General features: G+C 46.5%; 1 protein-coding gene across 2 annotated transcripts in view; it reads left to right on the top strand.

Moving 5' to 3' along the window:
• The window catches only part of NGEF (neuronal guanine nucleotide exchange factor), a 96036-nt gene that overhangs the window by 55828 nt on the left and 21301 nt on the right, over nt 1–18907 (top strand). For both annotated transcript variants that reach the window (XM_026650115.1, XM_026650113.1), the window contains one exon: nt 9397–9671. In XM_026650115.1, coding sequence (XP_026505900.1) covers nt 9397–9671 — 275 coding nt within the window. The remainder of the gene's footprint in view (nt 1–9396; nt 9672–18907) is intronic.

Raw genomic sequence — 18907 nt, 5'->3', positions numbered from 1 at the left:
CCTCCGGCCCCGGCGGCTCTGGCTCGGGCCCCAGGGCGCCGGCCGCGTCCCCAGCCGAGCGACTCCAGCCTGGCCCCGGCCGAGCGGAGCCGGCCGAGCACCCCCGGACCTGGCCCCGGCCCCGGCCCCAGCGGCTCTGGGCCGGGGCCCGACCCAAACCCCGCGACCCCAGCCCGAGCGGGGCCCGATTCCTGGGGGCGGGGCTTGCCGCCGGCAAGCCCCGCCCCCAGGAATCGGGTCCCGCTCTTGCTAAGGCCGGCCCTGGGTGGACCCTCCACCTGCCCTGGGCAGGGGGCCTGAGAAGCCCCAGGTCTGTGTCCTTGCCCCCCAGGCTCCCTGCCCAGGGCAGGCAGAGGGTCCGCACTGCAGTTCCTCAAAGCTGGCCACCTGGGCAGGTGGAGGGTCCGCTGTGGCTCCCCAGGGCTGTCCGGCTAGGCTCCATGCTGGCCTGGCCAGAGAGGAGATGGGTTGGGGGTCGGGGCGGAAGAAGAGTGGAAGGGGGAGGGGTCCGCCCTTGTGAAAAGTGGATGGCCAAGACTCCTCCTTCCCCCACCCTCCGTTCTGGTGCCACTGGTCACTGCTGCGCAGTGTTTAGAGCCCTGCAAATCCATGGATATCTGCAGATATCCATATCCGTGGATGCAGATATCTGCAGACAATTTTTGCGGATCGCAGATCGGATGCGGATACACATTTTTGTATCCACGCAGGGCTGTAATCGTAAGTGTCTTAATGCAGGTATGGCTGAGATTTGTTTAAAACCAGGTATGTTACACACAGCGCCACCTAGTGGCTGAGCAGTACAATACAGTTTAACATTCGATTACAGTGCCTCTTATTTGGCAACACATACAGCTCAGTGAAGCTGTGGAGGCTGGCAGTAGTGGGACACGCAGCTACCACAAGGCCGATCCATCAGGCAGGAGGCAGCTGGAGATGGATAGCAAGCCTGGGGCGTGGCGAGCAGGACAAGGTGGTGGTACTGACACAGGTTTGGGAGGAAGTGTTGGGTTTGGGTCATGTTGGTTCTGAAAACAACTCAACGTTCTCGGGTCAGGTTCAGATTGGCTGTGCTCAGCTCTGTCTTGGGTCCAGGGCAGGTTTTAAAATTAGGGCCAAGCAGACCTCTGCGAGTCAAACTTGGAATCTATTTCAGGTGGGTGCAGTGAACCAGAATTCATTCCAAATGGCTCCAGGAAACACTAGACTATATATACTGTTACATACAAAATATTAAAAACCTGCGTTAAGTAAGTTCAGGTTGCAAAATCAAACACTCATAAGTTAGAAATGCCAGGATGAAGGTTGTCCATGCACCTTTAATTCGTCCCCCTTGTGTGTATGCTTTATGATACAGTCTAATTCCATGATCACATACAATTTTCAGTTTTTAATACAAATGGACAAAATGAAGTAAAATAATAGCAGAGAGAGGTTCAAAATGAGAATATATAAAACCTATGACTAGCATAGATGCAAACCACTACTTTAGCCATTTAAATCAATGTGACAACAATTCCATACTTCCACACTCTGATTCTAAGATTTGTATTGTTAAAACCAGCTAATACCTAGACAACCATTGCTCAATAAAACTTTTGTAACAAGAGGTACACGTATCTTTAGTGTAATCTTTGACTCCTCCTCTGTCCCCATATTCAGGGCAATCCCAGATCATAGTTTCTCTCTCTTCAACATCTTAAAAAAATCAATTCCTACCTTTCAGTCCGTCTAAAATGCCTCTTTAGGCCATGATCACCATAGCCTCCTGCTTAACTTTCCTGATTCTCACTTTGCTTCCCTTCAGTCTGTCCCAAAATACTGCAGATAAAATCATCTTCACCTGCTGCTCCAGTTACATTAACTCCCCTCACCTTCCATATCAAGTTCATGCTTCCCATCCTTACCAGCAATACACTTCCCAAGTCCGTCACTGTCTATATCTCTGTTTTCATATTATAATATATGGCTTTTTGCTGTCTTTGCTCTGCCCAAAGGTCTTCCTACTCATCCTCTTTTCTGTCCTTCTCCCAATATCATGTTCATGCTTTCATACTTTCTCTATGTCTGGAACACCCTCCCCAATGCAGTGCACTAGGTAGGCTTCCCTCTACCTTCAAATCCTTCTTTAAAATGTGTTTCTCTCTCCAACCATACTTATGCTGACACTTCTAAGTTAATTGTAATATTACAGATTTATTAGGAAAAAACTCTGCAACACCCTATAACAACTTACCTCTGGTAATCCAAGTCTGTCTATATCTCCCTTACTTTGCCTCTGCTTTTGGGCTGAAGGCTCCTTTGGAAAGGGATGTTGTCTTCAATCTTTGGCAGATCAAATGAAAGGTGGATCAGATAGGGAACCTATTAACAAAACAAGAATTTCGTTGCCTAGAGTTTTATTTCATCTTCTCCAAAAACAGAAGAAAAGAGTCTACCCGACAGATCCTTATTAAAGGGATCTGCCTCTAAATGTTTACAAAGAGAATAAACCACAATTCCACAAAACAAAAACAAAGTGGGTTTATTTGCCCATAACTTTCAGGACAAGATCCATCAGCACAACTTCCTTCCTTCCACGTGTCTCCTCTACTGTGGAGAAGGTAGTCTTTTTTATATAGTCCCCTTGTTCCCCAACCTGCCCCGGGGACTCCATTTCCCAGCCTTCCCTGCTCTCCTAAGGCTTGATCCTCTAAGCCAGTGAACACTCTGGACCCCAGTGCAGCAGAGCATTTAAGCACATGCTTAAGTTTAAGTACATGAGGAGTCTCACTAAAGTCAGTGCTGATTCAGGAGGGTTCCCTTCACAAGCTTTAAATGTTCTGTACATCCCAATACATGCGCTGTGTTATGTACAGGGCTGAGCACACTATTGACGATTAACAGATAACATGTATGAAACCATATAAGTATAGTAGACGATGAGAGATTATGTAAGTAGCATCGTGATAAATTTAAAGGAAAGTCTCTTTTCTTCATTTATAGTGTAGGAAGCTAACAGAAAAGTGTATGGTTTCCAAGGTACAGCTAATCCTATTGCTATTTTAATCCAGTTTTGAATATCTTTCCAGAAAGAACAGTTTACAAGATACACTGACAGAATGTGGTAATGTGTTTCTTATGTCCACAGTTTTACCATCATAACTGTGTCTAGAAATATAGGTTCAACATTAATTGGTATGAGTTTCAAAAAAAATTGAAATACCTGGTACACAAACTTCTGACCTGTCTCTCGCATTGTTATATATGAAAACTTTTATGAGATACAATATAATTTATACATTTTGCCAGATAGATTTTAACCCTTATTGAGTAAAGCAAAATAAAGTATTTATGCAATGGCTGACACCTGCATCCTTGTTCATTTAACAATCACAACACTTAGAATCATAGAAGATTAGGGTTGGAAGGGACCTCAGGAGGTCATCTAGTCCAACCCCTGCTCAAAGCAGGACCAACACTAACTAAATCATCCCAGCCAGGGCTTTGTTAAGCCGGGCCTTAAAAACCTCTAAGGATGGAGATTCCACCACCTCCCTAGGTAACCCATTCCATTGCTTCACCACCCTCCTAGTGAAATAGTTTTTCCTACTGCTCCTTGTTCTGTCATCTACCACCACTGAGAACAGCTAAGCTCCATCCTCTTTGGAACCCCCCCTCCACGTAGTTGAAGGCTGCTATCAAATTCCCCCTCACTCTTCTCGTCTGCAGACTAAACAAGCCCAGTTCCCTCAGCCTCTCCTCGTAAGTCATGTGCCCTAGCCCCCTGATCATTTTTGTTGCCCTCTCCAATTTGTCCACATCCTTTCTGTAGTGGGGGTCCAAAAACTGGATGCAGTACTCCAGATGTGGCCTCACCAGTGCCGAATAGAGGGGAATAATCACTTCCCTTGATCTGCTGGCAATGTTCCTACTAATGCAGCCCAATATGCCGTTAGCCTTCTTGGCAACAAGGGCACACTGCTTACTTATATCCAGCTTCTCGTCCACTGTAATCCCCAGGTCCTTTTCTGCAGAACTGCTGCTTAACCAGTCAGTCCCCAGCCTGTAGCAGTGCATGGGATTCTTCTGTCCTAAGTGCAGGACTCTGCATTCGTCCTTGTTGAACCTCATCAGATTTCTTTTGGCCCAATCCTCCGATTTCTCTAGGTCACTCTGGACCCTATCCCTACCCTCCAGCATATCTACCTCTCCCCACAGCTTAGTGTCATCCGCGAACTTGCTGAGGGTGCAATTCATCCCATCATCCAGATCATTAATAAAGATGTTGAACAAAACCGGCCCCAGGAACAACCCTGGGGCACTCCGCTTGATACCAGCTGCCAACTAGACATTGAGCCGTTGATCACTACCCGTTGAGCCCAACAATCTAGCCAGCTTTCTATCCACCTTGTAGTCCATACATCCAATCCATACTTTTTTAACTTGCTGGCAAGAATACTATGGGAGACTGTATCAAAAGCTTTGCTAAAGTCAAGATATATCACGTCCACCGCTTTCCCCATATCCACAGAGCCAGTTATCTCATCATAGAAAGCAATCAGGTTGGTCAGGCATGACTTGCTCTTGGTGAATCCATGTTGACTGTTCCTGATCACCTTCCTCTCCTCCATGTGCTTCAAAATGGTTTCCTTGAGGACCTGCTCCATGATTTTTCCAGGGACTGAGGTGAGGCTGAGCGGTCTGTATTTCCCCAGGTTCTCCTTCTTCCCTTTTTTAAAGATGGGCCCTATATTTGCCTTTTTCCAGTTGTCCAGGACCTCCCTGGATCACCATGAGTTTTCAAAGATAATGGCCAATGGCTCTGCAATCACATCAGCCAATTCCCTCAGTACTCTCGGATACATTAGATCTGGATCCATAGACTTGTATATGTCTAGTTTTTCTAAATAGTCCTTAACCTGTTCTTTCACCACTGAGGTCTGCTCACCTCTTCCCCATACTGTGTTGTCCTGGACAGCAGCGTGGGAGCTGACCTTGTCCGTGAAGATCGAGGCAAAAAAAGCATTGAGTACTTCAGCTTTTTCCACATTATCTATCAGTAGGTTGCCTCCTCCATTCATTAAGGGTCCCACGCTTTCCCTGACCTTTTTCTTGTTGCTAACATACTTGTAGAAACCCTTCTTGTTACCCGTTACGTCCCTTGCAAGCTGCAACTCCAGTAGTGTTTTGGCCTTCCTGATTACACCCCTGGATGCTCAAACAATATTTTTATACTCCTCCCTAGTCATCTGACCAAGTTTCCACTTCTTTTCCTTTTTGTGTTTAAGCTCACCGAAGATTTCACTATTAAGCCAAGCTGGTCGCCTACCATATTTGCTATTCTTTCTGCACATTGGGATAGTTTGTTCCTGTGCCCTCAATAAGACTTCTTTAAAATTCAGACTTCAGAAAAGCAGACTTTGACTCCCTCAGGGAACAGATGGGCAGGATCCCCTGGGAGAATAACATGAAGGGCAAAGGGGTCCAGGAGAGCTGGCTGTATTTTAAAGAATCCTTATTGCGGTTGCAGGAACAAACCATCCCGATGTGTAGAAAGAATAGTAAATATGGCAGGCGACCAGCTTGGCTTAACAGTGAAATCCTTGCTGACCTTAAATGCAAAAAAAGAAGCTTACAAGAAGTGGAAGATTGGACAGATGACCAGGGAGGAGTATAAAAATATCGCTCAGGCATGCAGGAGTGAAATCAGGAAGGCCAAATCGCACTTGGAGTTGCAGCTAGCAAGAGATTTTAAGAGTAACAAGAAGGGTTTCTTCAGGTATGTTAGCAACAAGAAGAAAGTCAAGGAAAGTGTGGGCCCCTTACTGAATGAGGGAGGCAACCTAGTGACAGAGGATGTGGAAAAAGCTAATGTACTCAATGCTTTTTTTGCCTCTGTCTTCACAAACAAGGCCAACTCCCAGACTGCTGGACTGGGCAGCACAGTATGGGGAGGAGGTGACCAGCCCTCCGTGGAGAAAGAAGTGGTTCGGGACTATTTAGAAAAACTGGATGAGCACAAATCCATGGGGCCGGATGCGCTGCATCCGAGGGTGCTAAAGGAGTTGGCGGATGTGATTGCGGAGCCATTGGCCATCATCTTTGTAAACTCACGGCGATCGGGGGAGGTCCTGGATGACTGGAAAAAGGCTAATGTAGTGCCCATCTTTAAAAAAGGGAAGAAGGAGGATCCGGGGAACTACAGGCCAGTCAGCCTCACCTCAGTCCCTGGAAAAATCATGGAGCAGGTCCTCAAGGAATCAATTATGAAACACTTAGAGGAGAGGAAAGTGATCAGGAATAGTCAGCACGGATTCACCAAGGGGAAGTCGTGCCTGACTAACCTAATTGCCTTCTATGATGAGATAACTGGCTCTGTGGATGAGGGGAAATCAGTGGATATGTTATTCCTTGACTTTAGCAAAGCTTTTGATACGGTCTCCCACAGTATTCTTGCCGCCAAGTTAAAGAAGTATGGGCTGGATGAATGGACTGTAAGGTGGATAGAAAGCTGGCTAGATCGTTGGGCTCAACGGGTAGTGATCAGTGGCTTCATGTCTAGTTGGCAGCCAGTTTCAAGCGGAGTGCCCCAAGGGTCGATCCTGGGGCCGGTTTTGTTTAATATCTTTATTAATGATCTGGAGGATGGTGTGGACTGCACTCTCAGCAAGTTTGCAGATGACACGAAACTGGGAGGTGTGGTAGATACACTGGAGGGTAGGGATCGGATACAGAGGGACCTAGACAAATTAAGGATTGGGCCAAAAAAACCTGATGAGGTTCAGCAAGGGAGTCCTGCACTTAGGACGGAAGAATCCTATGCACTGCTATAGACTAGGGACCGAATGGCTAGGGTAGCAGTTCTGCAGAAAAAGACCTAGGGGTCAAGTGGACGAGAAGCTGGATATGAGTCAACAGTGTGCTCTTGTTGCCAAGAAGGCTAACGGCATTTTGGGCTGTATAAGTAGGGGTATTGCCAGCAGATCGAGGAACGTGATCGTTCCCCTTTATTTGACATTGGTGAGGCCTCATCTGGAGTACTGTGCCCAGTTTTGGGCCCCACACTACAAGAAGGATGTGGAAAAATTGGAAAGAGTCCAGCGGAGGGCAACAAAAATGATTAGGGGTCTGGAGCACATGACTTATGAGGAGAGGCTGAGGGAACTGGGATTGTTTAGTCTCCAGAAGAGAAGAATGAGGGGGGATTTGATAGCTGCTTTCAACTACCTGAAGGGGGGTTCCAAAGAGGATGGATCTCGGCTGTTCTCAGTGGTGGCAGATGACAGAACAAGGAGCAATGGTCTCAAGTTGCAGTGGGGGAGGTCTAGGTTGGATATTAGGAAACACTATTTCACTAGGAGGGTGGTGAAGCACTGGAATGCGTTACCTAGGGAGGTGGTGGAATCTCCTTCCTTGGAGGTTTTTAAGGCCCGGCTTGGCCAAGCCCTGGCTGGGATGATTTAGTTGGGAATTGGTCCTGCTTTGAGCAGGGGGTTGGACTAGATGTCCCTTCCCACCCTGATATTCTATGATTCTATGAAAATACAGACAGCTTTCCTGGACTCCTTTCCCCCTCATATTAGCCTCCCAGGGGATCCTGCCCATCAGTTCCCTAAGGGAGTCAAAGTCTGCTTTTCTGAAGTCCAGGGTCCATATTTTGCTACTCTCCTTTCTTCCTTTTGTGAGTATCCTGAACTCAACCATCTCATGGTCACTTTTGCCCAGGTTGCCACCCACTTCTGCTTCCCCTACCAATTCTTCCCTGTTTGTAAGCAGCAGGTCAAGAGGAGAACGGCCCCTGGTTGGTTCCTACAGTAGCTGCCCCAGGAAGTTGTCGCCAACACTCTCCAAAAACTTCCTGGTTTTCTGTGCACTGCTGTATTGCTCTCCCAGCAGATGTCAGATTCAAGTATAAACCAAGGGAGATAAATTTAAGGAATGCAATTTATATTAAGTAAATGGAGCGAATGACTAATTGGCACTCCTGTGTTGTCAAATCTAGTAATTCATATTCTAGATCCAAGCAATTGGTTTTCGGGTTCCACCGGATCACTGTAAAGAGAAAAATGGGACAACTAACAGCAGCCTTATGAGAAATACTAGAGCTTAAAACTTCCAAAGTAAAGATTATTTTGTAGTTTTCTTTTGTTAGGGGTAGGCCTCTGAAAACCAGAAGGAAGTTTTGCCTAATTCAGGGGAACTTCCTGAAGGAATTTTGGGAAAATCAATGGGAACTTAAGAGTGAATGCACTCAAAATATATAAACGACAAGACCAATACATTTAGATATTATTTATGGCTTTGAACAGTTTTAAATATAACTGATTTTATTTCATTCAGTTGGGGGATTTTTATTTTAGATTCCCCCATTAAGATCTTCCTGTTCTGATAGATATTCCGCAAGGCACTAGATGTCTCATAACTTGTCATAGAGCAAAATCCAGTGGTTGGTAGAGCTAAGGAACCCTGACTCCCAGTTCTCTATTCTGAACACTAAACTCCAAGTCACTTTTCTGCATTTAAACATAACATTGAGGATGAGAGAGTAGATTACCAGATTCATTGAATTAAATGAATAAGTCTACCACTATCATCTGAAGAGTTTTCCGTAGCAGTAAGATCAGAAATGTAAATTTTAACTACATATTGTTGTCAAACATTTAGTAGTTTAAATATAGTGAGGTGGCCTTTAAGACTGCTGGACTGAACAAAATGGTTGCAGTTTTCCCTTAAAGTTTTATTTATTTTTCTATGGCTGGCACTTGTCACTGTCATATTCAAGCACCTCATGAACATTAAGTAATTTATCCTCTGAAGTATCACAGAGAACAGAGGCGCAGAGAGATTAAGTGATATGCTCAAATTCACTCAGGAAGTTAGTGGCAAAGCCAGGAACAGAACCCAGGTCTCCTGATCCCTGGTCTATCTAGTACTTTAATGACCTGATTACCCTTCCTCTTTAAGGACCTGATCCTATCCCCATTGAAGTCAATGGAAGATGCTCCCTTGACTTTAATGGGGATTAAAGTAAAACAGATTTATATAATGCCACCTCCCCAGCAGATATGTAGATCCTTAATAGTATAGTAGCATTATAGAAAGATAAGGGAAGAGCCTTTTCTTGCAGACTTTTCTAAAGACCCCACTGAGAAATGAGACAGTTCCATTTTCACATATAGAAACTGATAGTGGATTCATCGGATTCTGCATGTACTTCCAGTTTTGTAATTTTATTCTTTCCGCTTTTGGTTGAGGCTGGGAAATCAACATCTGGCTTTTTCTTTCACTCTGGAATGGATGCTTTCTACCTCTTTGCTTCGATGAACTAAAGTAAAATATTCATGCCAAAATAAATCCATATTATTTTCCCTATATTGTTCAATAAAACTCTCTAACCATCATGTTGGCTTCTAGGGCTCTTGTACCAGGAATATCGAGATAAATCTACACTTCAGGAGATTGAAACCAGACGACTGCAAGATGCACAGACAGACCCCGAGGAGTGCTCAACCAGTGAGGAGACATCATCAGAGGCAGAACCCACAAATACTGCAGAAAGCAGGACTCTTCCCCAAATCAGCTTGCTCAGGAACTCCACCTCCAGGTTTAACTTATGGCAGGATCTTCCAGAGATCAGGAGCAGCGGTGTCCTGAATATCCTTCAGCCAGATGAGATCAAACTGCAGGAGGTAATGGAAGGCATGAGAGGGAATAAAGAGTTTCTCTGCTGGGTTTTTGCTTAAAGTCGGTGTGACTAGAGTCACTTAAGTCAAAATATCAACATTCAAAAATAAGGAAGTTCCACTGCAGCCACTGACAGATTGTGGTCTATTAAATACCCCCATATGTAATGCTAATAAACTTCACTTTCCAAAGAGCATGAGGAAGTTCTGTACCCCAGGCTTAAATTCAGCCAGAGCCTATTATTTTCAAACCCGCGGGAGCCCTGGTGCCTCTTGTGGAGGCTGAAGCCCTGGCGCCCCCCTCGCTGAAGCCCAGAGCCCCGAATGGGGTGAGAGTTATGGGAGACTTCTGGAAATAATCTCTGAGAATTTAAGCCCTGCCTGTATCCTACCCCATCACCAGAAGAGAATCTTGCTGCTGGCAACCTCAATAGCAACAGTGGAGAACATAGCTTCTCATTACTGCTACTACTGATTTACAAGGAGGTAAAGGAGCAATGAAGTACTAATTACAGTACCCTCTTTGGCCTCCCTCCATGCCAGATAATCCTCTTCTGGTGTCAGAGGAAGGAATCATACTTTCTGTCATTCCTAGGAAGACTGACTTTGTTTAATATAATTAAAAATGAATTGGAATAAAAGGAATTAAATGGTTGGTCACCAGTCCCAGTGGAGTTTCCTTATTTTGCAGTGTTGATCCTTTGATTCTGTCCTTACTTTAAAACAGAATGATGACTGCAGTACGCAAAACTGGGTCAATAAGGATGTATGAGCACTTTAACTGCACAGACTATGCTATCTCTGGATATGGTTTTTGTACTGTTAATTTATAGGGCTGTGTCAAATAATGCGTTGAGTGGGTTGTTGACTGTACACTCAGGGCTGTCGCAGTGATGCACACATTAGTGAAAACATTCATTATGGCTTCCCTGCTCCTGAGACAAAGCTGTTGGCGCTACCTTTCAGCAGCCCCTGGGGCCACTGTTATTAGCTACTGTCTAAAGGCTTTGCACCTCAGGCAGTCTCTCTGGGATATTTTTCCTCTCAGGCCAGTGAAGGGATTTAACTCCTTCATTCTTCAACCAGGATGGTGTATAGACACTCCATCAGAAGCACTTACTCCTGGGGGAATTCTGCGCCAAAAATTTTAAAATTCTGCGCACAATATTTTAAAATTCTGTGTATTTTATTTGTCAAAATAACAAGATATTATCACGTCATTTTCAATTATTTTGGTAATTTATTTCAAAATACCTGTCAACAAGTATGTCCATAACAATACAGACAACAAAAAAGATTCAGGAAATGTTTTTTGACAAATAGATTGCTTACCAGGCATATTAATGCAGAACTTTGAGTAATAATTCATTTAAACTACTATACAGAACTGTATTTTCCGCACCTCTCAAAAGCAGTGCAAAGGCTTGGGGGAGCCAGAGGTAAGAGAGGTGCTGAGGGAGAGGGAAGAAATTGCTGGGAAGGAGCCTGCGAGTGAACCTGGAGTGTTGTTGGGGTGGGTGGGAGAAGCATGGAACAGGTTTTTTTAGGGGGTGGGGAGGATTGTTCGGGAGTTGGGGAGCCTCCCCCATACAGATCCTGGCTGACCCCAGCCTCTCCCATTCAGTCAGGCACATCTGCCCCTGTGCCCTTGTGTCCCTGCACCCTGACTCAGCCCCCCATCTTCCCTCCATCCCCATGTGTCCCTGGCAGCCCCACCCCACTGTCCCAATGTGGCCCTGCAACCCCATCTCCATGTGGCCCTGCACCCCTACTCCCATTCAGCCCCCACCACAGTCTATTCCCTCTCACTAGCCCTTCTCAATACCAGTCTATGTGACACCCCTCAGCAGTCTCATGAGCCCAGCTCTGTCTGTCTGCCTCCACACCCATATCCTGTGCTGCCTCCTCACTTGGCCTCAGGGCAGGGTGCTGTGAGGAATGCAGTCTCTCTTCCTCCCTATCCGCTGTTGACTGCTACTGCCAGTGAGCCAGCTCCCTTTGTTCTGGTGCCACAAAGGCATAACTGCAGCACCTCTCTGGCAGAATGTATTTTCTGTGGGGAAAAAAATCTGTGGGGGGACATGAATTCTGCATGTGTGCAGTGACACAGAATTCCCTCAGAACTATCTTATAAGTAAGGCTGCGTATCTGTCATGGAGGCCACGGATTCTGTGACTTTCCGTGACTTCTGCAGCAGCCAGTGCGGCTGGCTCTGGGGCTGCCCGAGCAGCTCAGGCAGTCCCTGGGCCAGCCGCGCCAGCCACTGCTGAGGCAGTCTCATGCCACCGCCCTCCCCCTCACCCCAGCAGCAGTAGTTTGGTTGTGGGAAGGGGCTCAGGGCTGGGGTATAGGGCAGCGCTCACCTCAGGGGGGCTCCCTGGAAGCGGCCAGCATGTCCCTGCAGCTCCTAGGCAGAGGGGCCAGGAGGCTCTTCCTGGCCAATGGGAGCTGTGGAGACAGTGCTCATGGCAGCGGCAGCACGCAGCGCCCCCCTGTCCTTTCCTCCCCCTAGGAGCTGCAGAGACACGCCTGCTGCTTCCGGGGAGCCGTGCAGAGCCAGGTAGGAAGCCTGCAAGCCTTGCCAACCCTCCCCCCCCCCCAGCACCAGTGGGGGTCCTGGGCCGCACACCGCCACCGCCCTCCCCCCCAGCACTTGTGGTGCCCCCTCCCCCGGCCCACACCCCCAGAGCACCCGCAGCCCCCCAGCCCAAGTTTTAGTCAGGGGTATATAGTACAAGTCATGGACAGGTCATATGCCATGAATTTTTGTTTACTGCCAGTGACCTGTCCATGACTTTTACTAAAAATACCCATGACTAAAACATAGCGTTACTTATAACACTGGAATGTCTTTTGCAGAGAGTGAAGACTAGACAATGGTTTTTGTTTGAGCATATGGGGTATTAGCTGTCTTTGTTCAAAGCTAGCAGGGTTGATTTAGGTAGGTTTTAAAATAGGACAGATGGGGTAAGACGTTTTGTTTACCCCAGTAACACTTTAAGCAGAGAAGGATTGAATACAAGATGATGGGAGTTAGCAATGACCAATAAAAGGAGCAATAGAATTCACTCTTTTTAAAAATACACAAAATGTAAGAAATTTGGGTAATAAGTAGGAAGAGCAGGAAGTGGTACTTCATGACACCAATTATTACCTTGTTCACATTACCAAAATATGGTGGAAGGGGTGAGTCACTGATTAGAATATTAATATAGCTATGACCCTGGATAAGCAAGACATAAAGAGGAAAGAAGGATGAGGTAGCACTTTACATCAGAAGTGAACACAAGAGCAGAAAAATATAAAATAACAACAGGAGGTGTGACTGCAAGATAACGTGGGCTGAAACATAGGAATGGGAAAAACAAAAGAACTCACGATGGACATGTGTTGTAGACCACAGGGGTCAGGAGGAAATGACAAAAAGTGACATGCTATTGGAATAATTATCAGAAATGACTAAATAACCGATGGGTAGCTTTAATTATCCAGACATCTGCTGAGCATTAAGCACAGCAAAACATGAATCATCAAGGGCATTCTTGAACTATATGGAAGATAATTTAATGATGCAAAAAATAGAAGAACAAGCCAGAAGAGACATTACTCAGGTTCTCACAGTGAACTGCCCTGGAGGAAGTGACAGAATGTGAATGTAATGGGGGAGGGCTTGGAACAAGTGACCATAAATTAAATTACTTGAGTGTATTAGTAGTACCAGGGGCGGCAGGTTTGTATAATTTTTGGTGGTGCTCAGAACAGGTCCAAGTCCCACCCCCCTATACCTGCCTTGTAAGCCGATATATATATTTTAAAATAATGTAAAAATGTGAGGGCTCTGGGGTGGAGCTGGTGATGAGGGGTTTGGGGTGTGGGAGCGGCTCAGGCAGCGGGTTTGGGTACAGGGGTGAGGGCTGTGGGGTGGGTCGGGGATGAGGGGTTCAAGACGGGGCTGGGGCAGAGGGTTAGAGTGCGGGGGCATGAGGGCTCTGGTTGAGGGTGCAGGCTCTGGGGTGGGACAGGGCCGGGGACGAGGAGTTTGGGGGGCAGGCAGGCTGCCCTGGGGCTGGGGCCAGAGAGGACGACTCCCCCCAGCCCTCTCCCCACCAGCAGTAACCCTAAGCGAGCTCCGGGGGAGGGGGCCCCCTCTCCCCTCCTATGCTCCTAGGGCCCCTCTCAGGTCCAGGAAGCCCCCTTTCCTCCTCTGTGGTGGGTACTGGCAGGGGGCTGGCATCATATGTGCCCCTTCTCCCCTGCTGCTGCCCCTCATTGTAGCCTCACTGGGGTGGGGCATGGGGCTGCCCCTTGCCCAGCGTGGGGCAGGAGCGGTGACTGTGGACGGGGGGGGGTGCCCTCTGTGCTGGTGGAGGGTCCCGCCGGAAAAGGGAAGGGTCCGAGACAGAAGGGCAGGGGCAGGGGCAGCCTGCCCTGGTACTAGTGGATGGGGAGTGCTAGGACCCTGTGGTGGCAGTTGATGCTGGGAGCTGACAGAGCAGAGTGCAGGGCAGAGCTTCAGGGGGGAACCACTGGCTCGAGGAAGGGACGCTCAGGCGCCCGGGGGACACTCAGGGGAGGCACGCAGAGGCGGCAGGGGCTGGGGGAAGAGACCTGGCCCCAAACATTGCTGGAACCGGGCCCCTGGGCCCTGAATATTGCTGGAGCCTGGGCACCACAGGTCCATATAACTCGCTGCCCCTGAGTAGTACTGTAGGTTAAAAACAAATTGTGTCACCAAGATATTAGACTTTGAAAAGCTGGTTACACAGAATTAAGAAGAAACCTTTTAATCAAGGTTTATTGAGTTGAAACAATTTTAGAGAAACATCTTCAGCATGAGTCAAAAATTATATGCTGAGCATCGTTGGTGTCAATCTTAAATGGAATTTTGTTGGCCAGTTCATTTTTCTTCCCCTGTTCTGTCCTCTTCTCTCCTTTTCAATCTCTCCCTCTTGTTCCCATTATAACTTTACTCCATTCTGGCTCCTTCCATCCAGTACAGTCTATATTGATTTTCCTATACTAGCTTCTTTTTCCTCAGCTTTAGGACATTCACTGGTTTCAAGGAATGTTAGGTGCTTAGTAGATCTCATCAGAACATCTTTGCCAAAATGAAATTTTGGCAAAATATGCTGTTTCAAAGTCAGAACATTTCATGGAGACATATTTGTTTTGATTAAATTTTTGTAAGGAAGGTTTTTGGGTCCAAGGCTCTCTGGTCATATGATAGCATGAGCAAGAGAGATTACTCCAACACACTGGAGCCTGGTGATTAGGGCACCAGCCTAGGAGTGTGAGACCAGTTTCAAGTCCCTGCTCTGCTTGATTCTGAGTGATCTGGGATGAAAAACTCTGCTCTTAAGGAGTGTGAGAGTCAGTCCTCCTCTCTCTCCCCCCAACTCCATGTTTGCAAACACTTCCAAAAGTTTTTTTTTAATTTCAGCATGGAATGAAAAAATTCAAAACCTCAAATGTTGCTACAAAACAAAATTGTTGTCCTCTGGAGAGCTAACCTTTCTTCTTCCCGATCTGTGACAGGGAGTCACTCTTCTTCAGTGGAAGTGACCAAATTTGGTTGTTATTTATTGCCTGTTCGTTGGGTATAGATTTAGAGCTACTCTAAATCCACAGTATAACTTTCACCAATATCAGATGGAGATGTGCTCAGAAATTAGGGCTAGAATGTGATTTATTTACTAACTAATCTTCTAATTATTGTTTGTTAAATAGCTTATTGTCTCATTTAGGCTTTACGCAGTGGGAAAATAAGCTTAACCTTTCAGATTACTTACTTTTTTCCTTCTGCATTTCTTATCTTGTAGCAGCTCCTAACTTCCTCATGGTCTTCACTTTTACTCCCTGTCTCATCCCATTTGCTAAAATGATCAGCAATGACATAGTTAATGCCTCATTTAAAATGTCTTAATTAGTTAACATCCCAGGAGATTGATAGGATAGTGTGGTCCACACTTCTAAGCCATTGTTTCTGGCGGTCTGCAAACTCAGGAAGATAACACTGCACCAGTTTACATTTGGTTTAAATTTTCTATGGTTATCTTTGCAACTCTGAGGATAGAATCTTTTTTCTTTAAAAAAAATTAGATTTTTGGAGAAAATCAAATATTCCATGAAGGCCACATACATATATCAAATGGGCTGGATGTTTGAGACCACTGATCTCCTAGATGCCTGGTCAGTACTTTCCAGAAGAGAGGAGGGAGCCACATCATGCACTAAGCTGCGTCTGCCATTCTTCTTTTCCTGGTCTCAGCTCCATCATGGTCTAGAATTGGATTTGGGGTCTACAACAGTGGAATTGGTATTTTGTTGTTTCAGGAATTCAGAAGACAGGTTTGACTTCAAAGAGGTGACTCAAAGGGAAATTCCTAACATATACCTTATGAATCCTTATGGAGGTTTGCCTCATTCCTTTCTCTGACAGCTCCAATAAAGGCACAGCCCCCAGCCTGAATAATTCTATTGTGGGTCCCAGTTATTTGTTCTTGCACATGACTGAGTAAACTTACAGCACTAAACAACAATGGACATCTGAAGGGTGCCCTATTCCTGTAGTATTTGAACACTAATAGGCAATGAGTTAATTGTTGCAACACCCCTCAGAGGTAGTGGTGTTTTCCCTAGTTTGCAGATGAGGAAACAAGCCACATGGATGTTAAGTGAATTGCTCAAGTGAATTGGCACAAAAGAACTGTGATGAAGTTGCAAATAGATTCCAGATCTCCTGAGTCTCAGTCCAATCTCTTAATCGTAAGGCTCACCATCACTTAAGTCCCAACACGAAGCATCTGTAAAGCTGCTTATGGCGAGCACTGCAGGTATGAAGTCAAGATGTATGTGAAAGGGACAGGCTCTCCCAACCACCAGAACTGTTCTTATGAGCTGTGAAAGCAAATCTGTCTTGTGCGAGGACATGCAGCCTTCCATCTGCAACCCTATTTGGTCTACTGCTCCTGGGGATTGGTTCAGAGGCCAGTAAACCCAAAAATGGTCAAGAAGGTGTCTGAAAAGTAACATGCTGGAACTTGTTGACTCAGTTCTGTTGGTAGCCCTAAAGTGGGCCAGACAGTTTGATATTTAGAACTTCTGGATCTGTAAAAGAGCTAATCCTTGCTTCTGCCACCCCTTCTGGATCATCTGTTGCAACAGAATCAGATACAATCACACAGGTCTCAAGGCTTTGCAATTAGTAGTTTGGGTCGCTCTTCCATGACTTTTGGAGACTGTTTTTTTTTTCAGGAAAAGTCAAAAAAGTTATATGGGAGAGTTTAGAACTATTGGCTAGAAAATCTTTTTCAGCTGAACAGGAGAGATTTTCATCTCTTGAGGCTCCTTCCCTGTAGCTGAGAAGATCAGTGACGTGAGATCTTGGGGAATTGTGGCATCCAGGAAGCACCGGGGCTTACGAATGCATAGGGACTTCACATGGGGAGACTCTTGGCTGGTGAGATGTTCCCCTTTTCGGGATAAGGCATCAGCCATCTTGTTCTGGGGCCCCCGGTGGTATGTGATGGTGAAATTGAAGCTTGTAAAGAATAGGACCCAGCGAAGCTGCCTTTGGTTCAGCACTGTGGCTCGGCAGAGGTGCTCCAATATTTTATGATCTGTGTATTCCAGATAGTGATGCCATTCTTCAAAGGCTGCTTTGATGGCTAGAAGCTCTTTATCTAGAATTGCGTAGTTCTGTTTGACCAGAGTTAGCTTCCGTGAATAGTAGGCTCAAGGGTGGAGGTGCGGTCGGGGACCATGCCTTTGGGAGAGAGTGGTCCTAATTGCCACATTGGAGGCATCGGTCATAACGACAAAGGGTGTCCTGGGTCGGGATGGACCAGGATTGGGGCACTGGTAGAGGTTGTCTTCAGCCAATTGAATGCTTGTTGGGCCTCCGGAGACCAGGTGAAGATGGTGTCAGTGTGGAGAATTGCTGTCAGTGGAGTCGTTTGGCCTGAAAACCCAGAGATAAAGCACCTATAAAAGTTAGTGAACCCCTGGAAGCGTTGTAGCTCCTTGAAGTTTTTGGAGGGCTCCCAAGTTTGTACTGCCTCCACTTTCTGGAGGTTCATTTGGAGGCCATTGGGGGACAGGAAGAGGCCGGACCCTGCCCCTGCTGAAGTTTGCAGAGGGCCACCTCTGCAAAACAGGCATGGTGGGGATTGTTAAATATGGTGGAGATTTCTTGGAGGAAGGCAACCCAGTTTGATAGCATTGGGCTCACTCATTTGAGTAGGGGTGAGGCCCAGTCCAGTGCATCTCCTGTCAGGAGACAAATAATGAGTCCTACTTTCACTTGGTTAGTGGGTTAAGACTGGGGGTGGAGCAGAAACAGCAGCAGCATTGGTAATCAACCCCCTGAATTTTTGCAGTCCCCATTGAAAAGTTCTAGGAGGGAGACTGGGTCCAGGTATGCGGCGTTCTCATCCTGCAGCTGGGCCACCTGCTCTTGTAGCATCTGGTTGTCTGCAGAGTGCTGTGCCAGCTGGGCCCACAGTGCCATGTTTCCTTCATGGAGTTGGGTGGACTACCTGCACAGAGCTTGGTTCTCCTTTGTGAGCTGTGATAATTGGGCTGAGAGTAGCAGAGAAGTTCGTAGTCAGGTCCAGGCCAGGGTCAATACCAAGGGCCAGATTCCGAGTCAGGTTTCATGGTTCAAGTCAAGAGGAGAAATTCAAATCAAGCAGAGGTCAAGTCAGGAATTCAAGGGCAAGGAGCAGGAATGATCATGGTAGCTACAGAAGATCTGGGTTGTTGCCTGGATACTTCCTGGAATGCACATTGAGTTTATATAGGGTAGGGAGCTGATCAGGAGCCATGGGGCTGCTGTTGGTCAAACCCTTGAGGCGAAGCTTCCCAGAGTCTGTGTCCACAGTGGGTCATGGGAAGTGGAGCACAGATTGGTTACAACTGCAGCTGGGTGATGGCCTGGAGCTGTCAGCTGCCTGGTAGCTCTACAGGCCTGGGTTCTAGACCCATGGGGCCTTATTTGAAGAGCAATTCTGCAGTCATTGTTTAGTTGATACCTTCTTCAGTACCACCTCCTTGCTGGTCCTCATTGCTTGCCAGTCTCCCAAGAGGGGATCTGTATTGAACCTAGTCAAAAGAGAAAAGTTATTCACCCATAACTTGAGTTCATCAAGTAGATCATCAGTATAGTTTCCCATCCCCCATCTTCGGAGTTTGTAAGACTTTGAGGAAGTGGAAGGAACCGAAAGTGTGCCAGAGCTCTGCCT

The sequence above is a fragment of the Terrapene carolina genome, unplaced genomic scaffold, assembly GCF_002925995.2.
Source record: "Terrapene carolina triunguis isolate 2854851 unplaced genomic scaffold, T_m_triunguis-2.0 Scaffold88, whole genome shotgun sequence".
NCBI classification, from domain to species: Eukaryota; Metazoa; Chordata; order Testudines; family Emydidae; genus Terrapene; species Terrapene triunguis.
The sequence above is the reverse complement of the archived record's forward strand: the minus strand, read 5'-3'. Positions and strand labels throughout refer to the sequence as shown.